The sequence below is a fragment of the Pleurodeles waltl genome, chromosome 5 (assembly GCF_031143425.1).
Source record: "Pleurodeles waltl isolate 20211129_DDA chromosome 5, aPleWal1.hap1.20221129, whole genome shotgun sequence".
Lineage (NCBI taxonomy): Eukaryota > Metazoa > Chordata > Amphibia > Caudata > Salamandridae > Pleurodeles > Pleurodeles waltl.
The window spans coordinates 428,324,867-428,347,331 of NC_090444.1; the positions used below are offsets into that span (position 1 = coordinate 428,324,867).

General features: G+C 41.5%; 1 protein-coding gene across 1 annotated transcript in view; it reads left to right on the plus strand.

Annotated features, from left to right (window-relative positions):
* Nucleotides 1-22,465, plus strand: part of PSME4 (proteasome activator subunit 4) — a 1,396,200-nt gene that overhangs the window by 295,445 nt on the left and 1,078,290 nt on the right. Inside the window, exons 13-15 of the mRNA XM_069234194.1 lie at nt 707-771; nt 862-1,012; nt 7,300-7,398. Of these exons, the coding sequence (XP_069090295.1) occupies nt 707-771; nt 862-1,012; nt 7,300-7,398 (315 nt within the window). The remainder of the gene's footprint in view (nt 1-706; nt 772-861; nt 1,013-7,299; nt 7,399-22,465) is intronic.

Sequence of the window (22,465 nt, forward strand, 5' to 3'; positions counted from 1 at the left end):
TGACTTGTAAATTATTTCTTAATTTCAAACAGGCATATGTAAAAACTCTCTCGTTTCAATACAGTTAACCTGATGGACAGTATGGAATATAATTAGTTACAAAAGTGGTTATTTATTAATAATCATCTTCTTTATTCCGTTCTATCTCCTGGTCCATTTAATAGTAGAGGCAAGACTGTTTTGTGTTGCCTCTAATTTGATAGACATTAAATTGACTTTGTCAAGTGCTCAACCACCAAAAGCATGTTGTATCATGCTTGATAATTAGATTAACAATTTTCACATCTTTTTAGAGTGCATTCAGTCTCCAATATCTTGACCTTCATACTTAACCAGATGCAGTGAAGGGAGTCGCACAAATTAATATTTGTTCAATAGATCACCCAGTAGCAGCTAGTCTGTATTGTATAACTAGCCTGTATCAAGACCACGCCCTTTCTTTCCTTCAAGGATATTTCTTTTGAGCTAGATATATCTAAAGGTGTTGTATGATTTCTACTATCGGAGGTTTAGGTTCAAAGGTAGCAAACCATGTTAATAAGCAGACCTGCTTGTTCAGTATGGTTTGTATACTAGCACCACCTACCTTTGAAGCATTGAAGGAAAATCAAAATGTTGACCTACATCACTCATACTGCTGTTTAGTCGAAACACCTGTGGTTTTCATCCTTGTTCAAGACATTATTTTTTGCATTGTGAATTACAGATTGAGAGAGAGCTTTGCTCATCTTCTGCTGAGTTTGAAGATTTTGTTCTTCAGTTTATGGACCGGTGAGTACACTTCTCATAACAGAACATACATTGTGTTATGTTATTTGTTTATAATCTGTAACTTGTTATTCTTGGTGATTTTTGTCGTAGATGCTTTGCTCTTATAGAAAGCAGCACACTCGAACAAACAAGGGAAGAAACTGAAACAGAAAAGATGACCCACTTCGAAAGCTTGGTAGAGTTGGGACTATCTTCCACTTTCAGTACTATCCTCACACAATGTTCTTTGGAAATATTTAAGGTAAACAACATTTGTCCTATACTTCTTAAAAGTCGCTTTACTAACATGAGTCACTGTTATAATATAATACAACTTTTGATAACATTAAGGGCTGGTGGATAGAAATGTTTCTTTCAGGTCATTGTAAGAAGTATAGATTCAGGTTTCCCTCAGGTGCTCTCATGATATATCAATTTTATTACATTGTTTAGATATCAATCACAGTACCTGAAACCAGATTTAAATTAAACTGTAATGAATAATGTGTGGATAATTATAAAACACACTTTTGACTCAGCTACTCTGAGTACATTGCACTGGTAGTTGGCCCAATTTTGCAAATGTTGCCTGTCTGTTTATGTTCTCAGGCTATTAACATACAATTACACAGCTCAATCCTTACTTACTTTATTGCTTGCTTAAACATGAAATATCTCAATGAATGAACACGTCTGGTATTTGCAGTCATGGTTACTCTGATGAACTTATTTATTTAGACTTTTTTCCATATAGTACACCAATAATTTAGCTGGCTAAGGTCTGCAGTTGCTAGCAGGTTAATGACACCAACTAGCAATTCTAGGTAATTTTTGTAGACACTTCATTTAAAGTATTTGGATCTCTTATTCAGTCCCCTAAAAATCACTTTAGGTAGCTTCTAGAGACAGGCACTTACTCTCTGTTTTCTTTGTAGATGCTTAAATCAAAACATTATCAAAGCTATAATAAACTGGAAAAAATATGCCAAGTTAGAAAGGGGGAAAAGAACAACTAGGCACGATATAGAAGTAAACCTTGGGGCAATTAAAAGAAAGGTCTGACAGGAAGTAAAGTGCATTTAGCCATTTGGTAGATAGTGGGGCTGTTATTCTTGGAGCTTTTTTCCCCAGTTTTAAGTCATTGTTTTTTACAACCTGATGTTCAGCTGGAGCCTAATGCTTTAGATGTTCTCTTGTCTTTTTTATAAAGTGGCTTCAGGAAATGAGGTGGAAGCTAGTCAAATGGCTTGTTAAGTAGCTTTAGGTCTTGAGTTCTTTCTGCCCAGTTCCATATTTTTCCTTTGCTTTTCTAGTAGTTTCCGTTTCTGCCCCATAATTTTCACTAGGTAATAAATGCACTTTTTATTTTAGAAGCGATCACCAAGTTCAGTATGCCCTACTGTCAAGTCCCAGTCTTACAATCTCCCACAACTGATGTATGCAATTTTGATTTTACAATAAAATGTGAAGCAAGATTGCCTTTGAAAAAAAAAAGCTGTTTCCATTGGATTCTTACTGAAGTTTTTCACTCTGCGTGTAGCAGCAGCCCCATGTGGCTCACAGATGCCACTCAAGACATAAAAACAAAGAAGTAGTTTGGACTGTTTAAAGACCGAAGGCATTGGACCAGTTAGCTTTAAAATAAAAGGAGAAAGGCGAGGTCCTCCTTGTTTTCTTTTTTTACACAGATGTCACTAAACTCACCTATGTTCTAATAGCCATCCACAGATCCACTGGCTACCACAGCCATGAAGGATGTGCCTCGGGCTCTCAGAGACCTCCTTGATATTTCTGAGTAGACTTAAGGATCTGGAGAGAGATGGTGGAGATGGCTCTTTGGGCGATCAGCCAGGGGTCAAGAATTTTCTAGAACGCTGGACATGTTGCCATTTGGAGCATTTAATTAAACAATACAGAGTGCCCCGTAAACGTGCGTAGCACTGAGTGAGGTATACCAGACCCAATGAGAAATTGGTAGGATTAAGGTTGCTTAAGGTGTGATTAAGGTAAAACATTTGGCAAATCAAGCTTGGATTGCAGATGTTTCCATTGTGCTTGAAATGCCTTCAAGGTCCCTTTTTTCATGAAGCCATATAAGTCATGACTCCCAATGCTGTTTGTTGGCAATGAATGAACTCCACTATTCTTCAGAATTGTATCTTGCATAGGTTTACCTGCTTGAATCACCCACTTCATTGAGATAAAGGGGCCATAGTGAGAAGTTACAATGTTAACTATAGCCTGTAAAGCTTTAGAATACTCGCATCATTAACATGCCCACATTATTTTCAAAAGAACAAAAACCAAACAATCCTGAATAAGCTCATAGAAAACCACTCTCCCATAGGATACTGACCTCAGATTTCTATTATACACTGTGTGTGAGGGAATCCCCTGAACTCAGCTCAGTCTTTCACACATAAGTGTGTTTTTCAAACTAAACTGTTGCTATTTGGTGAATATTTTCCATCCCTTTGTGGATTTATAATCCAGAAAATACACAGACAGAGAGTGAAGGCTTTTGATTTGGCTAGAAAAAACAAAATGAAAGAAAATACCATCTGCAGATAGTCAGATGGTGTTAAAAAATGTATAAACATTTTTAAAAAGGGCACATTGAGAGGACATTGAATTTTGAGAAAATGTTATCCACTTCCAAAGAACCTCTCAGGAAGGTTCATAAGAAAACAAGTGATAATCCTACTCGACAAGCGTCTTTCCCACCAGCACCAACGACACAAATGCCTCCAATATTTGGCACTGATGATGCTATAGATGAAGCTATGAACTGGCTCATGGTTGACGAGAAAAGGTAAGTCTTTGCCAAAGAAGAGCTTAACAAGCTCGGTCTTCTTTATTGAGGACAGTTGCAGGAAGGTCTAGTATAGTGTCAATAGTTAGCTCACCTTTGAAGATGATGTCAACTTCATCGACAACCACCTCATCATTAGCAACGTAGACGATGAAGCACTCTCTATCAGTACCATTGTTATCAACTTCTCCTAAGCCTACCAATACATAAAAGGTCATATGGATCTAGGTGAGAAATACCCTAAACTCATTTAATACTGGAGCTCATGTCTCTCAGTAAAGTATCTCTATATCCTCCACAACACCTCTTTGTTTCAGAAGAGTCTGAAAAAGAGGTCCTGTTTGGGCAAGCATATAATCCTACATAACTAAACATGAAATACAATGACTATGAGGAGAGGCTCAACTTGAATACCAGTTTGTAAGGGAGTCTGACGTTTCTACATCCAGAGTTAATTTTTAATATTTAGGAACATTAGGAAGAAGATTGCTGATACAGTGACAACCCTTTGAGAATGGCACACAACCCTCCAGCCAGTCCATAATGCATGTGCCATTGAACCTAGTAAAAGATCGTGGCTAATAGTAGTAGATTACTACACATGTTTTCCAGAACTTCCACTGGATGCTGAAAGAAAACAAATCAATGTGCAGGTTTCACCTCTGGCCGTGGTACTGCAAATCCACCTCACCACTCCTCGCACCTCTTCTGTTGTGATTTCACCATTTCTTTCGCGAGAAACATCTCAAATACCAACTTCAGAATAACCTGCCAATGATGATGTCTAAACCGATGATACTCAAAAAGGAGGAGAACATCCACTATTTTCTGCAGGGGGCACTGGCACTGAAGTGGATAAATAGAAAGGACACTTTGGAGGAGGTACAAATCCAACTGAGGATTGTACACTGAGAAACCTGGCCTATGGTGAGATCTTCAACAATCTGAGGGAAAAATCTGTATTCTTAGAAACTACATCAAAGCTATTCAACTGCTAGAGCTAGACTCGGGCTTTGCCCTTCAAGTCCTTATGTATCATTAAAAAAAATTCTGAAGGAAGCCTCATGGTGTAAGGGTTTTTTGATGGATATGGAGGTGTGTCGTAAAAGAAGAGGCCTAGAGAAGTTAACCACCTCGGTATCTATGAAAAGGGTGCGTGCAACCCTATCTAACCTGGAATTTAAATCATGGGGTGAAGCGATTGTGTATCCTGCATAGACTAAATAGATTGCCATTGAAAGATCTCACCTCACTGTGGGATGGCTCTACTAGTGTTTGTGATCTGTGTCAAGGAGGGGTACAATCTCTTACCCATGTCTTATTTGTGTGTCCGGGTCTCTCCGTTCCAAGGAAACTTTGGTTGAAACCCCTTTTCTTACAGCTTAATATTAGATCTCACAGAGAAGCGCTGGATTTATGTTATACCCCCCATATTGAAAGATTTTGTTACATGATTTTTAAGTTCTTCCAATCATTTTTGCAGATATTTTGAACTATGTATATTAATAACAAATCACTGTTTTATGTATTTATTTATTTTTCCCTTTTTTAAGAAATAAGTATTATATGATGTGGAAGTTTATTTCTTTTTAAATGATTTAGTATCTGAATTCATGTGGACCTCTTAGGAGTTCCATAACATGATAATAAAATGAATTGAATTGAATTGATGATGTCTAAACTGATAATACTCAAAAAGGAGGAGAACGTCCACTATTTTCTCTAAGGGACACTGGTCCTGAAGTGGATAAATAGAGAGCACACTTTGAAGGAGGTACAGATCCAACTGTGTCAGGTTCACTACCGGATGATATTGTTGGCTTTCATAGGCTGCTTGAAAGAGCATCTAATAGATGTGACCTTCCTATATCAGCAAAATAAACAAATTGATTCTTATATGACTTTAAAGATCCAACCAGAAAACAATGAGAGAAATACCAATAAATGATCATAACTGGTCAGAAGGTCTTGAAACAATGAAGAATCCAGTGACAGTGGCTGACGTTATTCCAAGTCTAGACCAAAACAAAAAAACAAACTCCATTTGACACACCAGTGTGTCTTCTCGAACGTGTACGTGCAGATTTGGTGGTAATGCAAACTGCAAAGAGAAGATCCCAAACACTGTCTCGCTGTTCTTCAGAGATAGCTTCAATGTTGATTGCTGCATGTAATGCCCTAGCAGTCTTAACCTGCTACAACATACAAATGTGATCTGATATCGCACCATATTTAAAGCTTCTGCCTGTCGATTAAAAAGTTTGAAGCTAAAGCTACTTTACAAAATGAAGAAAGAACATCTTCTGCTATCATTAATGCTTCCATGAATACTACGACAACCAGGTTTAGTCAGTTAACCGGTGTAGTTGAGATCATCTTCATTTCATCCTGTAGTTGAAAGTTAGATATTAAACTTGCCCTATGATTAACATAAAGGTCCCTCGCATTACAATAAGGGGGAACAGATGTGCATCTTCTCAGATACCAGCAGAACTACAGGCTTCCAATAGGGATTCTACAACGAAGAGTGTAGAGAAGTCGCAATAAAGGATACATGTGGGGGCAAAAAAGGAGAGATTAACCAAGGTGGGGAAAGGTAGGTAGGGATTAAAGAGGGTAGGATAGGGACCCTGAGCTATATGTCTTATCAGTAACAGGCGGGATAACATGTATGATACAACAACTAAGGCTGTATTGTTGGTATTATATGACTGTCTAATGATATTTGGAGGGACCTTTTTAATGTTAGAGTGTTCTGGTGTATCTGAAACAATCTGTTTTATGCGCTGCAGACATTTCAGGTTTGGTGTCACTCCTTTAATCACCTCCCTGCGACCTTGTGGGCCTCTAATCACCAACTCACCCAAATATTGAATACTGAATACCTCGATGTACATGAAGCCAGCAATGTTTTTAGGTCAGCTGTAGGAGTTAAGTGGCCCCATGTGTTTTAGTTTCAATTTCTCTCTATGACAAGGTTTGCTTAGAAAATACTGGGTGGCTGCGTTGTTCACACCATGCTTTTATTTTTCTTATCAGTCTTACTTAAATAGGCAGTAAAGTAAATATTGTTATAGATAGTTTGCAAATGAACCACATTGTACACGTTTGCATCTTATTGAGATCTTTAATTTGTACTATCATTGTTAAAAGTAGGAAAATGTATACAAAACGCAGGAGCACCTTTAGTTCCAAGATTTTACTTCACCATGTGTGCTGTGGCTTTGGTCCAGACTCTAGAATTGGTTAACAGTATTGTTTACGATATTGTTTGCTTCGAGTGGTTACTCACGCCTCATAGACACGTCTTTCACAAATTCAGAACCCAGTTTAACTGAAATACTGACATGCTTGCAGTATTACAAAACACTTGTCTGACTTGTACATTTCAGATGAAAAGCTTTGCTAACTGTTTACTTCTGCATTCTTTTCAAAAAGATCTTCCTCAGTGCACATTTATAGCGTATCCTTCCCTGAAACAGGTTATGAAGAGGCAGAAAAGGAGGTGGCGTTTAACAACATAATGTATTGGTGTAATAATTTGGCTTGCTTGTGCCCAGACATTACACTCAGAATAAATGAAACATGTAAATGTCTGTTACGAGATGATCTTTTTTAAAGACTGTTTGACGCTATTAGGAGTTGTGAAAAAGCAGGCTATATCCCAGCCTCAAAATTTAAGTAATTGCCTTTATTTAATCTTTGAAACATAACTTTTAAAAAACTTTCATTTTCAGGTTGCCCTCGGCAAAGTATTTAACTATGCGATTTCCAACATATTCGAAACTAGAGTTTCTGGAAAAATGACTGCAGATATGTGCCGTGCCACAGTAAAGGTGAGACACTCTGATATTGTTTTAGTTTGTAATAAAATGAACTTATTTTTCATAGTTTGGAGAGAAAAAAACTATTTGTATTTATTTTAAATAGACAAGTAATATGAAACATAATGTTCGGTGGCATGTGTAGCTGCAGATACACATGTTGTGCATAGTCCGCCGTCTGGTGTTGGGTCGGAGTGTTACAAGTTGTTTTTGTTCGAAGAAGTCTTTTCGAGTCCCGAGACCGAGGGACTCCTCCTCCTTTGTTCCATTGCGCATGGGCGTCGACTCCATGTTAGATTGTTTTTTTTCCGCCATCGGGTTCGGACGTGTTCCTTTTCGCTCCGGGTTTTGGGACGGAAAGATAGTCTTAACTTCGGAAAACTACGTCGGTATTGTTTCGCTCGGGATCGGGTATGAATAGAATCGACACCGAATCGTGAAGAGCTCCGGTAGCCCTTCGGGGTAATTTCGATCCCCCGTCGGGGCCTGGTCGGCCCGACCGCGTGTAACATCAACACTGATGGAACGGACCCCGTTCCAATTCTGTCCTAAATGCCACAATAAATATCCATATACAGACCAACATTTGGTCTGTAACTTGTGCCTGTCGCCCGAGCACAAGGAAGAAACGTTTGAGGCCTGTCGTGCGTTTCGGTCCCGAAAAACGCTCCGTGATCGGCGAGCCAGAAGATTGCAGATGGCGTCCACGCCGACAGGACACCGAGAGTTCGAGGGACAAGGAGAAGAAGAGGAAGCCTTCTCCATCCATGAATCGGACTCGGAGTAATTCGACGTCGAAGAAACCGTGAGTAAGACGCCGAAGCAAGCACCACACAAGAAAACAGACAAGGCCCAGGGGACGCCACTGCCAACAGGCCATGGCTCAACCCATAAAGTAGGTGACCGTCCATCGGCACCGAAAAAGGCCGAGATCGTCCGACTCGGGTCGAGACACAGGCACACAGCAATCTCGGGACCGAGAAAGTGCTGCCGAAAAAGATTGACGCCGAGACAGCGGAACCGAAGCTGCTCGACGCAGAGACAGCGGCACCGAGGAAGATCGACGCCGAGAAAGCTCGACGCCGAAAAAGAAAAAATTCGCCTCGGAGCCGAAAACAAGCAGAGACACAGTTTCGGTGCCAAAACGACCAGCAACCGAACCAACTGCCAGCTCATATACAGAGGAACAATCACTGTCCTCTCAAATGCGCAAACACAGATTTGAAGAAGTTACAGACCACTGATGTAGACCACACACAAAAGCGGATCTTCATACAAAGTGGGACAGGGAAGATCAGCACTCTTCCCCCAATCAGGAGAAAAAGGAGATTCGAGTTCCAAACACAAGAACAGACACCACAAAAAATGGTGAAGAAGGTAACTCCGCCACCCTCTCCTCCACCTGTAACTCACACATCACCGGCACAGACTCCGTCACATTCACCGGCTCATACCACCATGAGCCAAGACGACCAGGACGCTTGGGACCTATACGACGCCCCAGTATCAGACAATAGTCCTGAGTCGTACCCCACCAAGCCCTCACCACCTGAGGACAGCACAGCGTATGCACAGGTGGTAGCTAGGGCAGCAGAATTCCACAACGTGTCGTTACACGCAGGACCTGTCGAGGATGACTTCCTTTTCAACACCCTCTCCTCCACCCATAGCTCCTACCAAAGCCTACCTATGCTTCCAGGAATGCTAAGGCACGCAAAGCAGATCTTCAAAGAACCTGTCAAAAGTAGAGCGAGTACTCCAAGGGTGTAGAAAAAATATAAAGCACCGCCCACGGACCCTGCTTTTATCACCTCACAACTGCCACCAGATTCAGTCGTGGTAGGGGCAGCTCGCAAGAGAGCCAACTCGCACACATCAGGCGACGCACCACCTCCAGATAAAGAGAGCCGCAAGTTCGACGCAGCTGGGAAAAGGGTCGCAGTACAAGCTGCAATCCAATGGCGCATCGCGAACTCTCTGGCGCTCCTAGCGCGATATGATAGAGCCCATTGGGACGAGATGCAGCATCTCATCGAGCATCTACCCAAAGAATTTCAAAAACGGGCAAAACAAGTGGTTGAGGAGGGACAAAACATCTCCAATAACCAAATACGCTCCTCTATGGACGCAGCGGACACAGCGGCAAGAACAATAAATACCGCAGTAACCATAAGAAGGCACGCATGGTTGCGCACATCTGGCTTTAAACCGGAAATACAGCAAGCGGTGCTCAATATGCTGTTCAATGAACAACAATTGTTTGGACCCGAAGTGGACACGGCAATTGAGAAATTTAAAAAGGACACGGACACAGCCAAGGCCATGGGCGCACTCTATTCCCTGCAGGGCAGAGGCACTTTCGGCACCTTCCGCAAAACAACCTTCAGGGGGGGTTTCGGGGTCATGCCACACAAGCCAGCACCTCACAATCTACACCGTCTACCTACCAGGGACAGTACCAAAGGGGAGGCTTTTGGGGCCAGTACAGAGGAGGACAATTCCCTAGAAACCGGGGAAAATTTCAAAGTACAAAAACCCCTGCAACCAAACAGTGACTCACAAGTCACTCAACCCCTTCACACAACATCAGTGGGGGGAAGACTAAGTCAGTTTTACAAATCTTGGGAGGAGATAACAACAGACACTTGGGTCTTAGCAATTATCCGACATGGTTATTGCATAGAATTTCTCCAACACCCTCCAAATGTCCCACCAAAAACACAGAATATGTCAAAACAGCATTTAGACCTTCTAGAACTAGAAGTTCAAGCATTACTGCTAAAGGACGCAATAGAATTGGTACCATGTACACAAATAAACACAGGAGTTTACTCACTGTACTTTCTAATACCAAAAAAGGACAAAACACTGAGACCAATCCTAGATCTCAGAACACTAAACACCTACATCAAATCAGAACACTTTCACATGGTCACGCTACAAGACGTGTTACCACTGCTAAAGCAACAAGACTACATGACAACCTTAGATCTAAAGGACGCATATTTCCATATACCGATACATCCCTCGCACAGGAAATACCTAAGGTTCGTATTCAAGGGAATATATTGCCAATTCAAAGTGTTGCCATTCGGTATCACAACCGCACCAAGAGTATTTACAAAATGCCTAGCAGTAGTAGCTGCACACATCAGAAGGCAGCATATACACGTATTCACGTACCTAGACGATTGGCTAATCAAGACCAACTCCCTCACAAAGTGTGCACACCACACAGATTATGTCATACAAACCCTCTACAAACTCGGTTTCTCCATCAACTATACAAAATCTCACATTCTGCTGTGCAAAACACAGCAATACTTAGGAGCGACAATCAACACAACAAAGGGAATAGCCACTCCAAGTCCACAAAGGGTTCAAAATTTTCACAAGGTTATACAAGCCATGTATCCAACACAAAAGATACAGGCAAAGACGGTATTAAAACTCCTAGGCATGATGTCCTCATGCATAGCCATTGTCCCAAACGCAAGACTGCACATGAGGCCCTTACAACAGTGCCTAGCATCACAGTGGTCACATGCACAGGGTCACCTTCTAGATCTGGTGTTGATAGACCGCCAAACATACATCTCGCTTCTATGGTGGAACAGTATAAATTTAAACAAGGGGCGGCCTTTCCAAGACCCAGTGCCACAATACGTGATAACAACAGATGCTTCCATGACAGGGTGGGGAGCACACCTCAATCAACACAGCATCCAAGAACAATGGGACGTACATCAAACAAAGCTGCATATAAATCACCTCGAATTGTTAGCAGTATTCCTAGCGTTGAAAGCATTTCAACCCATCATAACCCACAAATACATTCTTGTCAAAACAGACAACATGACAACAATGTATTATCTAAACAAACAGGGGGGAACACACTCGACACAGCTTTGCCTCCTGGCACAAAAGATATGGCAATGGGCAATTCACAACCACATTCGCCTAATAGCACAATTTATTCCAGGGATCCAAAATCAACTAGCAGACAATCTCTCTCGAGATCACCAACAGGTCAACGAATGGGAGATTCACCCCCAAATTCTAAACACTTACTTCAAAATTTGGGGGACACCTCAAATAGACCTATTTGCAACAAAGGAGAACGCAAAATGCCAAAACTTCGCATCCAGGTACCCACACAGGCAGTCTCAAGGCAATGCTCTATGGATGAACTGGTCAGGGATATTTGCGTACGCTTTTCCCCCTCTCCCCCTCTCCCTCTCCTTCCATATCTAGTAAACAAATTGAGTCAAAACAAACTCAAACTCATACTAATAGCACCAACATGGGCAAGACAACCTTGGTACACAACACTACTAGACCTGTCAGTAGTACCCCATGTCAGGTTGCCCAACAGACCAGATCTGTTAACACAACACAAACAACAGATCAGGCATCCAAACCCAGCATCGCTGAATCTAGCAATCTGGCTCCTGAGATCCTAGAATTCGGACATTTAAACCTCACCCAAGAATGTATGGAAGTCATAAAACAAGCTAGAAGACCATCCACTAGACACTGCTATGCAAGCAAATGGAAAAGATTTGTTTGCTACTGCCATAATAATCAAGTTAAACCATTACATGCATCTCCAAAGGATATAGTGGGATACTTGGTACATTTACAAAAATCAAATCTAGCCTTCTCTTCCATAAAGATACACCTCACAGCAATATCTGCATACCTGCAAATTACCCATTCAACTTCACTATTTAGGATTCCTGTCATTAAAGCGTTTATGGAAGGCCTGAAAAGAATTATACCACCAAGAACACCACCTGTTCCTTCATGGAACCTCAACATCGTCTTAACAAGACTCATGGGCCCACCTTTTGAACCCATGCACTCTTGCAAAATGCAATTCTTAACGTGGAAGGTTGCATTTCTCATTGCCATCACATCTCTAAGACGAGTAAGTGAAATTCAGGCGTTTACTATACAAGAACCTTTTATTCAAATACACAAAAATAAGGTAGTCCTAAGAACCAATCCAAAATTTTTACCAAAAGTTATTTCACCGTTCCACTTAAATCAAACGGTAGAACTACCAGTGTTCTTCCCACAGCCAGACTCAGTAGCTGAAAGGGCACTACATACATTAGACATCAGAAGAGCACTAATGTACTACATTGACAGAACAAAAGAAATTAGGAAAACAAAACAACTGTTTATTGCATTTCAAAAACCTCATACAGAAAACCCAATATCAAAACAAGGTATAGCCAGATGGATAGTTAAGTGCATCCAAACCTGCTACCTTAAAGCAAAGAGAGAACTGCCCATTACACCAAGGGCACATTCAACCAGAAAGAAAGGCGCTACCATGGCCTTCCTAGGAAACATTCCAATGAACGAGATATGTAAGGCAGCCACATGGTCTACGCCTCACATTTACTAAGCACTACTGTGTAGACGTGCTATCCGCACAACAAGCCACAGTAGGTCAAGCCGTACTAAGAACTTTATTTCAGACTACTTCCACTCCTACAGGCTGAGCCACCGCTTTTGGGGAGATAACTGCTTACTAGTCTATGCACAACGTGTATCTGCAGCTACACATGCCACCGAACTGAAAATGTCACTTACCCAGTGTACATCTGTTCGTGGCATTAGTCGCTGCAGATTCACATGTGCCCACCCGCCTCCCCGGGAGCCTGTAGCCGTTTGGAAGTTATCTTCAACATTTGTACATTTGTAAATATATTACTTAAACCTTAGTTGGTACATACTTATTCATTCCATTGCATGGGAACTATTACTAACATACACAACTCCTACCTCACCCTCTGCGGAGAAAACAATCTAACATGGAGTCGACGCCCATGCGCAATGGAACAAAGGAGGAGGAGTCCCTCGGTCTCGGGACTAGAAAAGACTTCTTCGAACAAAAACAACTTGTAACACTCCGACCCAACACCAGACGGCGGACTATGCACAACATGTGAATCTGCAGCGACTAATGCCACGAACAGATGTACACTGGGTAAGTGACATTTTCATTCCTGCTGTATTTGATGTCCTCCTTTATTCAGCAGAGCATCCTTTAAGCCATAGGGCAGAGAACTTTGTGTCTGAACCCAGTAACATCCGTAAAGTTCATGACGCTACTCCACAAGATAAAGAAGTTCCACCTGGACTGGTGGAACTGGCATTCAGGCCGGATGGTAGCCATGCCTTTCATCCCAACTTGACCCTCTGTCATAGTTGTGATGTTTGCTTCCCTGGAAGGCTGGAGAGCTCACAAAAGATTGTGTTATCCCCAAAGGCCTGGGAGCTACAGACCTTACATAGGTATGCTGTGGGTCATGGGGTGAAGTATGCCCAGCTTCCTGAACATCCGGTCTTTAAGAAGAACATTCTGTTGAAGCCAGACAGCACAGCACAGCATCAGTTTCTGTGCTCTCATGGAGGGGGGCACGCTGTTAGGAGAGGCCAAGAAACTGTTTATTTGCCCTTCTAAATATTGGTCTCTCTAGTAGTGCAACACATACAGATAACAAAGAATGACAGGGGAGACCTAAATAGGCTGGTGCAGAATCTCACGAATTGGAGCTAAACCCATTTATCAGAGTTCCTGCTTTTTCTGTTAAGCATGCATAAACTCACACAAAGCTGGCAGAAGCAGAAAGTGTTTGCCTTGGGCTCATGGTATCCAAAACGAATATTCTTGATTGAGGGATTTTCTGATGACATACATTCCTGTTTGTATTCCCACTGTTGTCCTTAGTGCACTGGCACATGGGGAGGCTGCAAGAAGTATCTTGCCAAATGATCTTGGTTATGGCAGAGTGGGTATGACAAACATTGTTTCCAATTTCTCCAGATAAACTGTCAAGATTTTTAATAATGCCCCTCTATGAAGAAGTGTTTCCCGCAAGGTACTAGATTGAAACAATTTGAAGCTACTGTTGGAGGTTCTGGCAAGGTCAGGATGGATAAGAGTAACGAAAGAGCTATGCCTGTGGTGTGCAGACAACATATTGCGCCAGTTAAAAAGTGAGGACAGTGTAGTGTTGTTATACCTGTCGGAACGTTTTAAATGAAGCCTCCTGTACAATAATATCCAACTAAGATGGCAGCAAGAGCTCAGAGCACAACGTCTTTTTTATGTAATCTGTGGTTTTAGATTTCTTGAAAGACCTGTTATTGTTTTTTCTATCCATCCAAATTCAAGTCCTTTTATTGGTGTATTGAACTGCCTTTTTAGGCACTACACATGTTTAGCCATACATTCCTTGCATGGAAAACTAATGGCTACTACCTTGATGAGGAGAGTTAATGAGGTGCGTGCCTTAATCCTTGCACCAGTTTCCATTCAGCCAAAGAGAAACTATGGACTCCGAGGTTTACTCTAAACTGTTTGCGATTTCGATCTGAACCAAAAATTACCCCTACATGTCTTCTGCAAGCACCAATTAAAACTAGGTTATCATCACATACTGTTGAAGTTAGAAAGGGCTGTAACCTACTACATTAAAAGAATTGACTATTACAGGTAATATACTCGACTGTTAATTGCCTATTGACAGGCTAGATAAGGACAAACAGAGGTCACAAAGACAATGCCTGGTGGACTGCACTGTAGAGTTTTCAGAGTTAAGTACCCTCTTGAGAAGACAAAAATCACTTCTGCTACATTCATGGGCAGCGTTGTAAAAGATCCAAGTTTAGAGAAGAATGATCTGTTCCCTACCCTTTGAATCCAATTTAGATCTATATGTGACTCATGCCTACCTTTCAGGTGAAGTGTAACATGAGGTATTTTCACTGATCAAAGGAGATATGCAAACTATATTATTCTTAGGATGTTGAGAAAGGCTGATGGGCACTGTGGAATGTGTTATATTGTGCCACAGAAGAGCTGCCAAGCCCCATGATAGAAAGTATGCTGAGAGTGCCATGCACCAAGAATAATCTCACAGGACAAGTAACTTGAAATAGCCCGGCTGTGAGGCAAGCATGCAGGAAGCAAAATTAGGCCACAAGTGATGGAAGTCATGCTGCTTGGTGATTGTAGGTGGTAAAGATGGTGGGAAAGATGTCAACTCTCTTGTTCGATGGTAGAAAGTTAGCCAGATTTCAAGACACCTGTAGGGAATAGGCATGGTGGAAAATAAATATGCTGTTTTATAAATCAAGGATCTGTAGCTGGGATCGGACACCTCCAAATTTCAAACTCACATGAGAACGGTGACTGCAAACTGTGTGTAAACATAGGTCCCTTACGATTTAAGTTTTCACGGGCTTTGTTTCTATGTAGTGCCTATATATTAAATAAGAGATAGAAATCATACATTCCTCAGATGTTGGGAAAAGCTGAGGACATTGAGAAAGGGAGAGAGCGATCGAATCTTCTACAGTAGCGAGTCATACTGGACCTGCCCCTTTGGAAACTGAGAACCGAATAAGCAGAAGTATGAGCGGGTCGGGTACTAACATGATGATGTGGGGGGATATGTCAGATTGGGCCGCATGAGACTTGTCAGGTCTCCAGGATATGGACCTGGTAAAGGATATCATGCCTCTGGAAGGACTGCAAGGTGGAGTGACTTTGGATTGTTCCCCTGCTTGTTAGAGACAGTAAGGAGGAGTGGGCCACTAGAGATGACAGTGATGTAGAATTGGCAATGTAGGCAAGATAAGCACATATCTCAAAAAGTTGTGTAAGGCTCATCCTTGCTTGGGTAATGGTAGATTATGGCCTAGGATGCAAGCAAATCAGGTATCTAATGACCTGACTTGCTCATCTGCCTCTTTAGTATTCGGCAAGTGACCCAGCAGTGTGGCAGATGCCCCGCGTCTTTGCACCAGATGCAGGACCACCTGCCGAATTTAGAGATCCCCACCGCGTTGGCAGTGACTGTTACTGAAATTGCTGCCACTGGTGTAACGTTAGCACTTTCACCCAAAATGTGATGCCTGCTGGTTACCATGTGATGCAGGATTTTGCTCCTAAAAACAAATAAATAAATCAGTGACCCGGATGCCCAGAAAGTATTTTATCTCCATGTGGAGAGCATACATGATCCTTGCTGTCCAGGTAAGCCATGCCTGGAATGGTAGTTGAAATATATCCAGTAAAGGTTTCTGATGCAGAGCCAGTTAAGCTCCACGTTTGGAAAACTGGCTGTTCTTCCACCACTAAATGAGGCAGGAGACCTTCAGGTTTGCTGGGGCCGGAGAACCATTGGTTTGTCTTGTACGTTGCTCTCATATTTTCAAGGAGAATCATGACATTATCTCAGTTTCAGCTAATCGCAGTTTGTACTTTTTTAGTACAACATGTATACAACAGAAGTCCTTGTAACACTCAATTTGTAACGAGCAACTTAAAAAAAAAAAAAATTCATATTACTTACTATGTTGTTGCCAAAATAGTAATCATTCTGGCGAGTTGGAACTAAAACAAAAATCACAAATTCTGTTTACTCATTGAACAGCAGTACATCCTTTGAAAGAGAGTCCATTTAAAGTTGCTTGATCTTGATAGATTAAATGCAGATTGTTTGCTCTTATTACTGCTCTTTGAACTGCGTTTCATGCCGCTACTCCAGTTCTTCCAGGAAATAGTCACTGCTTCCTTTAATCGGAACATCTGTTTCTCCTGGCAGCTATAATTAGAAAAAATATACATAAAGCCGATCCTAAAAGACAAATGCTGATTTCAATTTGAACACAAAAATAAATATTGAGAGAGGCCTTGGTCTTGTTTCTCGAACCCCAGAGTCTCCATGGTAGGGACAGTGGACTCCAAGTCAGCTTAGCGGACTCATTCAGATGGGTGTAAACCCATTGCAAATAGTAATGGTCAAGTTAACACGTAGCAAAGCTGATTCAAAAAGCATAACAAAGGGAAATGGAAATGCAGCACAATTATAAAATCGAAAAAGATTTGCTCCTTTATAAATCAGCTGTCAGTGCACATTTATTGCCTTGTATCATAGGCAAGCCCAGCTGAATCCAAAGGCTGACAATTTTAGGCCTGTTAATCCGGGGACAAACAAGATCTTGGTGCTAGTTTAGGGCATTTTAAAATATTATTTGTCCTCATATATGAGGGCCGCTATGATGTAGTTAAGCGTTTGTCAGTTTTCTTCAGTGGTACATATTAAATTGGGTGGCATAATAGGCATGAATCAACAATTTAGGCTTCTAAGTCCCTATAATGAATGTAGTAACATTACATTTAGATCAACTCTTAATAGTAGACAGGATGTTAGAAAAAGCAATGCAACTTAAGAAAATAGGCATACAAAATCAAAGGCCAAAAACAAGCCTCTTTTCTGCATTGTTACGTCCATATACAACTGATATCAGCAGGGATAGCAATGTTGGCACTAAGAAAAGTGGGTTATCTTGTAATAAATGAAAATTTGTCATTTATACGACTGACCCTGAAATAGATGGCGACCTGTCACTGCACAACCACAAAAGACCTGGCTGTTAAACTATAATGTTGTCCTGAGTGATGAAAAATGGAAAACATTTTTCAACTCATTATGTCTGGGGAGCACTCTGGATTTGTGAGAAGAAATGTTTGAACCCTTAGATTGAACAAGAGGTAGTTTAACTAATCCCTCTAACAAAGGCAGGGTTATGTTACGTTCCAGAGGTTTTAATTTATGAGAATTGAGTGACAATACCATACAGTTCTTATCACTGTGATGATACTCAACATGGATGAATCCAGAGTAATGTCATTTGTAAGAAGTTTTGACATTATTGGTTTACAGGAAACCTGGCATGTGTCCTATATGAGCATTTTAGATTATCGTACTTTGAAAAGCAAGTGCTTACGAATGAGGCATACACAAATTAATCTTGTAGCTTAAAAGTACTTTCGATTGGGTTTTTGAATGGATTGAAACTTTTATTTCTTATATTCGTGGTTATGAGAAAATGGGGTGTATAATATGGTGTGGTTGTGAGACCTCACCGTCTAATACACTATCAACCACAAACTTGGGTGAAAAGAGCAGTAACTGCAAGATGCCATTATGTAATGCATATTTGCCACAAGTTTAAAAACTCTACGGGTGATTTAAAATCTACCTTGAAACAAAAATTAAGCATACTCACGGGAGATTATGTGATTTATGCCAACATTTTAACTGGTGTCTTGCAAGTAATCTTCTGGGCACATCTTTTCCTTGCGAGGAAGAATATACCTTGATTGAGGTCTGGGGTGTTCCACCAATGGTTGGTAATCTAAGGATTAACAATACTTACATTCACAAACTTGGGTAAATTTCATCAGGACAGTACTTCTGAACACTAGATTGGAGAAAGATTAAAGACGATGTAGCCCATGTAATTTTACTAGCGGGTAAAAATCTGATTGTAGCGTATTCATTACTACATCATTTAACAAGGTTGCAGTCTTTGAAATAGTTGCCTAGTAAGAGGACACCTTCCCACTTTATTATAAAAAATATATATATATATGTTCGATGGCATGTGTAGCTGCAGATACACAAGCTATGCATATCGATTCTGACATTTAGTGTAGGGCTCGGAGTGTTACAAGTTGTTTTTCTTCAGAGAAGTCTTTTAGAGTCACAGGGTCGAGTGGTGACTCCTCTCGGTTCCATTGCGTATGGTCATCGACTCAATTTTTAGATTGTTTTCTTTCCGCCGTCGGGTTCGGACGTGTTTCCTCTCGCTCCCAGATTTCGATTTCGAAAACTTAAGAAAACCTTCCCTTTTGTCGTTTTTTTAACAATTGTGTTCTTCATCTAGCATCGAAACAGTAGTACCGTCGGAAAACCACTTTGTTCGCCACTCGGGCCTATTCGGGCCGACCGCGTGGAGAGCCTCATGGATCGGACTCCCTTCCGATTCTGCCCTATGTACCACGCTAAGTACCCATACACAGACCAACATCTGATTTGCAACCTCTGTCTTTGAGGCCTGTCAATCGTTCTGATCGAAAAAGACTCTTAGAGACCGAAGAGCAAGAAGGCTGGAAATGGCGTCGAAGAGTGGTGAACATTTCAACATTACCGAAGAGGAACAGAAGCAGTCTCTATCTGAGACACATAGTCGGAGCAGGAATCCGAAGACGACAGACCCATCACAGCCGGCCAGCATGTGAGTACGACTGCCCCTGCACCCCCCACACAAAAAACAACAGAAGGCCTTGGGTACACCACTGCCGGAAGGCCATGGTTCGGCCCGGAAAAAGACTGTCAGTGACTGACCCTCGGGTTCGCACCGAAAAAGGCCACACCTCCGATGACTTCGGAGTCGACAAAAAAGATCAAAGGCTCCATTTCAGACTCCAGCAAAAACCATTCATTTTCGGAGTCGAAAATTAGAAAGACTGTTTCGGAGTTGAGACCTTCCTCATCATTTTCAAAACCGAAAAAACATCCAACTTCGGAATCGAAAAGAACAGGTTATACAGAGGAGCAAGGACTTTCCAGAAGACTATGAGAAAGCCATAAAACCTCTGAAGAAGAGTCCGAAATTGAACCAATCCTGCAAATTATGGGGAGAATTATTACAGCACCTCCTCTAAAGACAAAGAGAAAGCTGGCATTTCAAGAGGAATTGGATACTGCACAGCCCCCAGCTAAAGTGCCAAAACAAAAAGAGAAGCTAGCACCTCCTCATTCTCCGCACCTACCTACCTCGCCTCACACCAGCCTTACACCAATGCATTCTCCAATACATTCTTTTGATTCTCAACAAGACACTGTTGAGCCATGGGACCCTTATGACCCTGATCCCATCCCAAACAACGACCCAGACACCTACCCATCTAAACCATCTCCACCTGAAGATACTACAGTATACAGTCAGGTTATAGCCAAGGGCTGCTGCCTGTCATGGGGTAACAATGCACACAGAACCATTAGAGGAAGACTTTTTGTTTAATATGTTATCCTCAATGCATTCTAGGTACCAATGCCTCCCAATGCGACCAGGCATGGTAAAGTACGCAGACCAAATTTTTAATGAGCCTGTGAAAGCAAGGATAATCACACCTAGAATAGAAAAGAAGTATAAGCCTGCACCCTCTGACCCTGATTACATCACCCATCAGGTGCCTCCCGATTCAGTAGTGGTTAGTCCTGCACGAAAGAGGGCAAATAGCCAGTCCTCAGGAGATGCACCCCCCCGATAAGGAGAACAGGAAATGTGACGCTGCAGGAAAGAGAGTTGCGTCCCAAGCAGCAAACCAATGGAGCACCAGAAGAGGGCACAACAGGTAGCAGAGGAGGGCAAGCTATCAGTAACCAAATAAGGTCTGCCCTTGATGCGGCTGATACAGCTGCAAGGAGTGTGAACACAGCAATTACTATTGTAGACATGCATGGCTGCACTCCTCTGGTTTTAAACCAGAAATCCAACAGGCTATGTTAAACATGCCTTTTGTCAAGAAACATCTTTTTGGACCAGAGGTAGACACAGCAATAGAAAAATTTAAAAAAAACTCAGATACAGCCAAAGCAATGGGTGCTCTCTATTCTACACCATATAGGGGGTCATTTCATAAGCCTCAGTTTCGAGGAGGTTTTAGACCACAATCCTCAGAGACATCGACCTCACAAGCAAAACCAACTTATCAAACCCAGTACCAGCGAGGTGGGTTTAGAGGCACATATAGAGGACAATACTCTAGAAATATAGGTAAATTCCAAACCCCTAAACAACCAGCAACACAACCAAAACAGTGACTTTCCTCACTCCCTTCCACTCCACAAATCTCCTGTGGGGGGGAAGACTACAACAGTTTCACGCACATTGGGAAAATATCACCACAGACAACTGGGTGTTATCAATTATCCACACTGGCTATTGCCTAGAATTGATAAACACTCCTACAGCTATTCCACAAAGGTATCACAAGTTAACCCCAGAACATACAGTTCTGTTACAATACTAGGTTCAATCTCTACTACTCAAAAAAGCAATAGAATTAGTTCCACAGTCTCAACTAGGAACAGGAGTTCACTCACTGTACTTTCTAATTCCCAAAAAAGATGGTACCCTCAGGCCATTAGACCTCAGGCCACTAAATGTCTATATCCTATCAGAACATTTCCACATGGTAACTCTGCAAGATGTTATACCACTGCTACAAAAACAAGACTTAGACCTCAAAGATGCGTATTTCCACATACCCATCCATCCAGCCCACAGAAAATACCTCAGGTTTGTTATACAATGAAAACACTCCCAATTCAAAGTGTTACCTTTCATCATAACAACAGCTCCAAGGGTATTCACAAAGTGCCTAGCATTAGTAGCAGCTTACCTAAGGAGACAACATATCCATGTATTTCCATATCTAGACGGTTGGCTAATAAAATCAAGCAATCATACACAACGCCAAAATCATACACAGTACGTGATAGAAACTCTGCACACCCCAGGGTTTTCTGTAAACTACCAAAAGTCACACCTTCATCCAGCACAAATACAACTGTATTTAGGTGCTATCCTAAATACTCAACTAGCTCTAGCGTGTCCAGATACACAAGGGATACAAGCTTTGCAAAATCTAATTCCACTTATACAATCAAATCAAAAATGCACTGTAAGATTTGTCATGAAAATACTAGGAATGATGGTGTCTTGTATTGTAATAGTCCCACATGCAAGATTAAACATGAGGCCCTTACAACAGTGCCTTGCACAACAATGGTCACAAACACACGTCATCTTCAAGATCTAGTGTTGGTAGACCGCCAAACACATATGTCCCTTCAGTGGTGGAATCGCAGCAAATTAATCAAGGGGCGGTCATTTCAAGACCCTGTGCCTCAGACCATAATTCCAACAGATGCATTAATGATTGGTTGGGGAGCTCACCTAAACAATCACAACATTCAAGGGCAATGGGATGTCAAACAGAAACAGCTACACATAAACCATTTAGAGTTATTAGCTGTGTTCCTTGCCCTCAAAGCTTTTCAACCTCTTCTCAAACAGAAGAATGTTCTTATAAAAACAGACAACATGACAACCATGTATTATCGTAACAAGAAGGGAGGGACATGTTCATCTCAGCTGTCCCTTCTAGCCCAAACAATTTGGAAATGGGCAATTCACA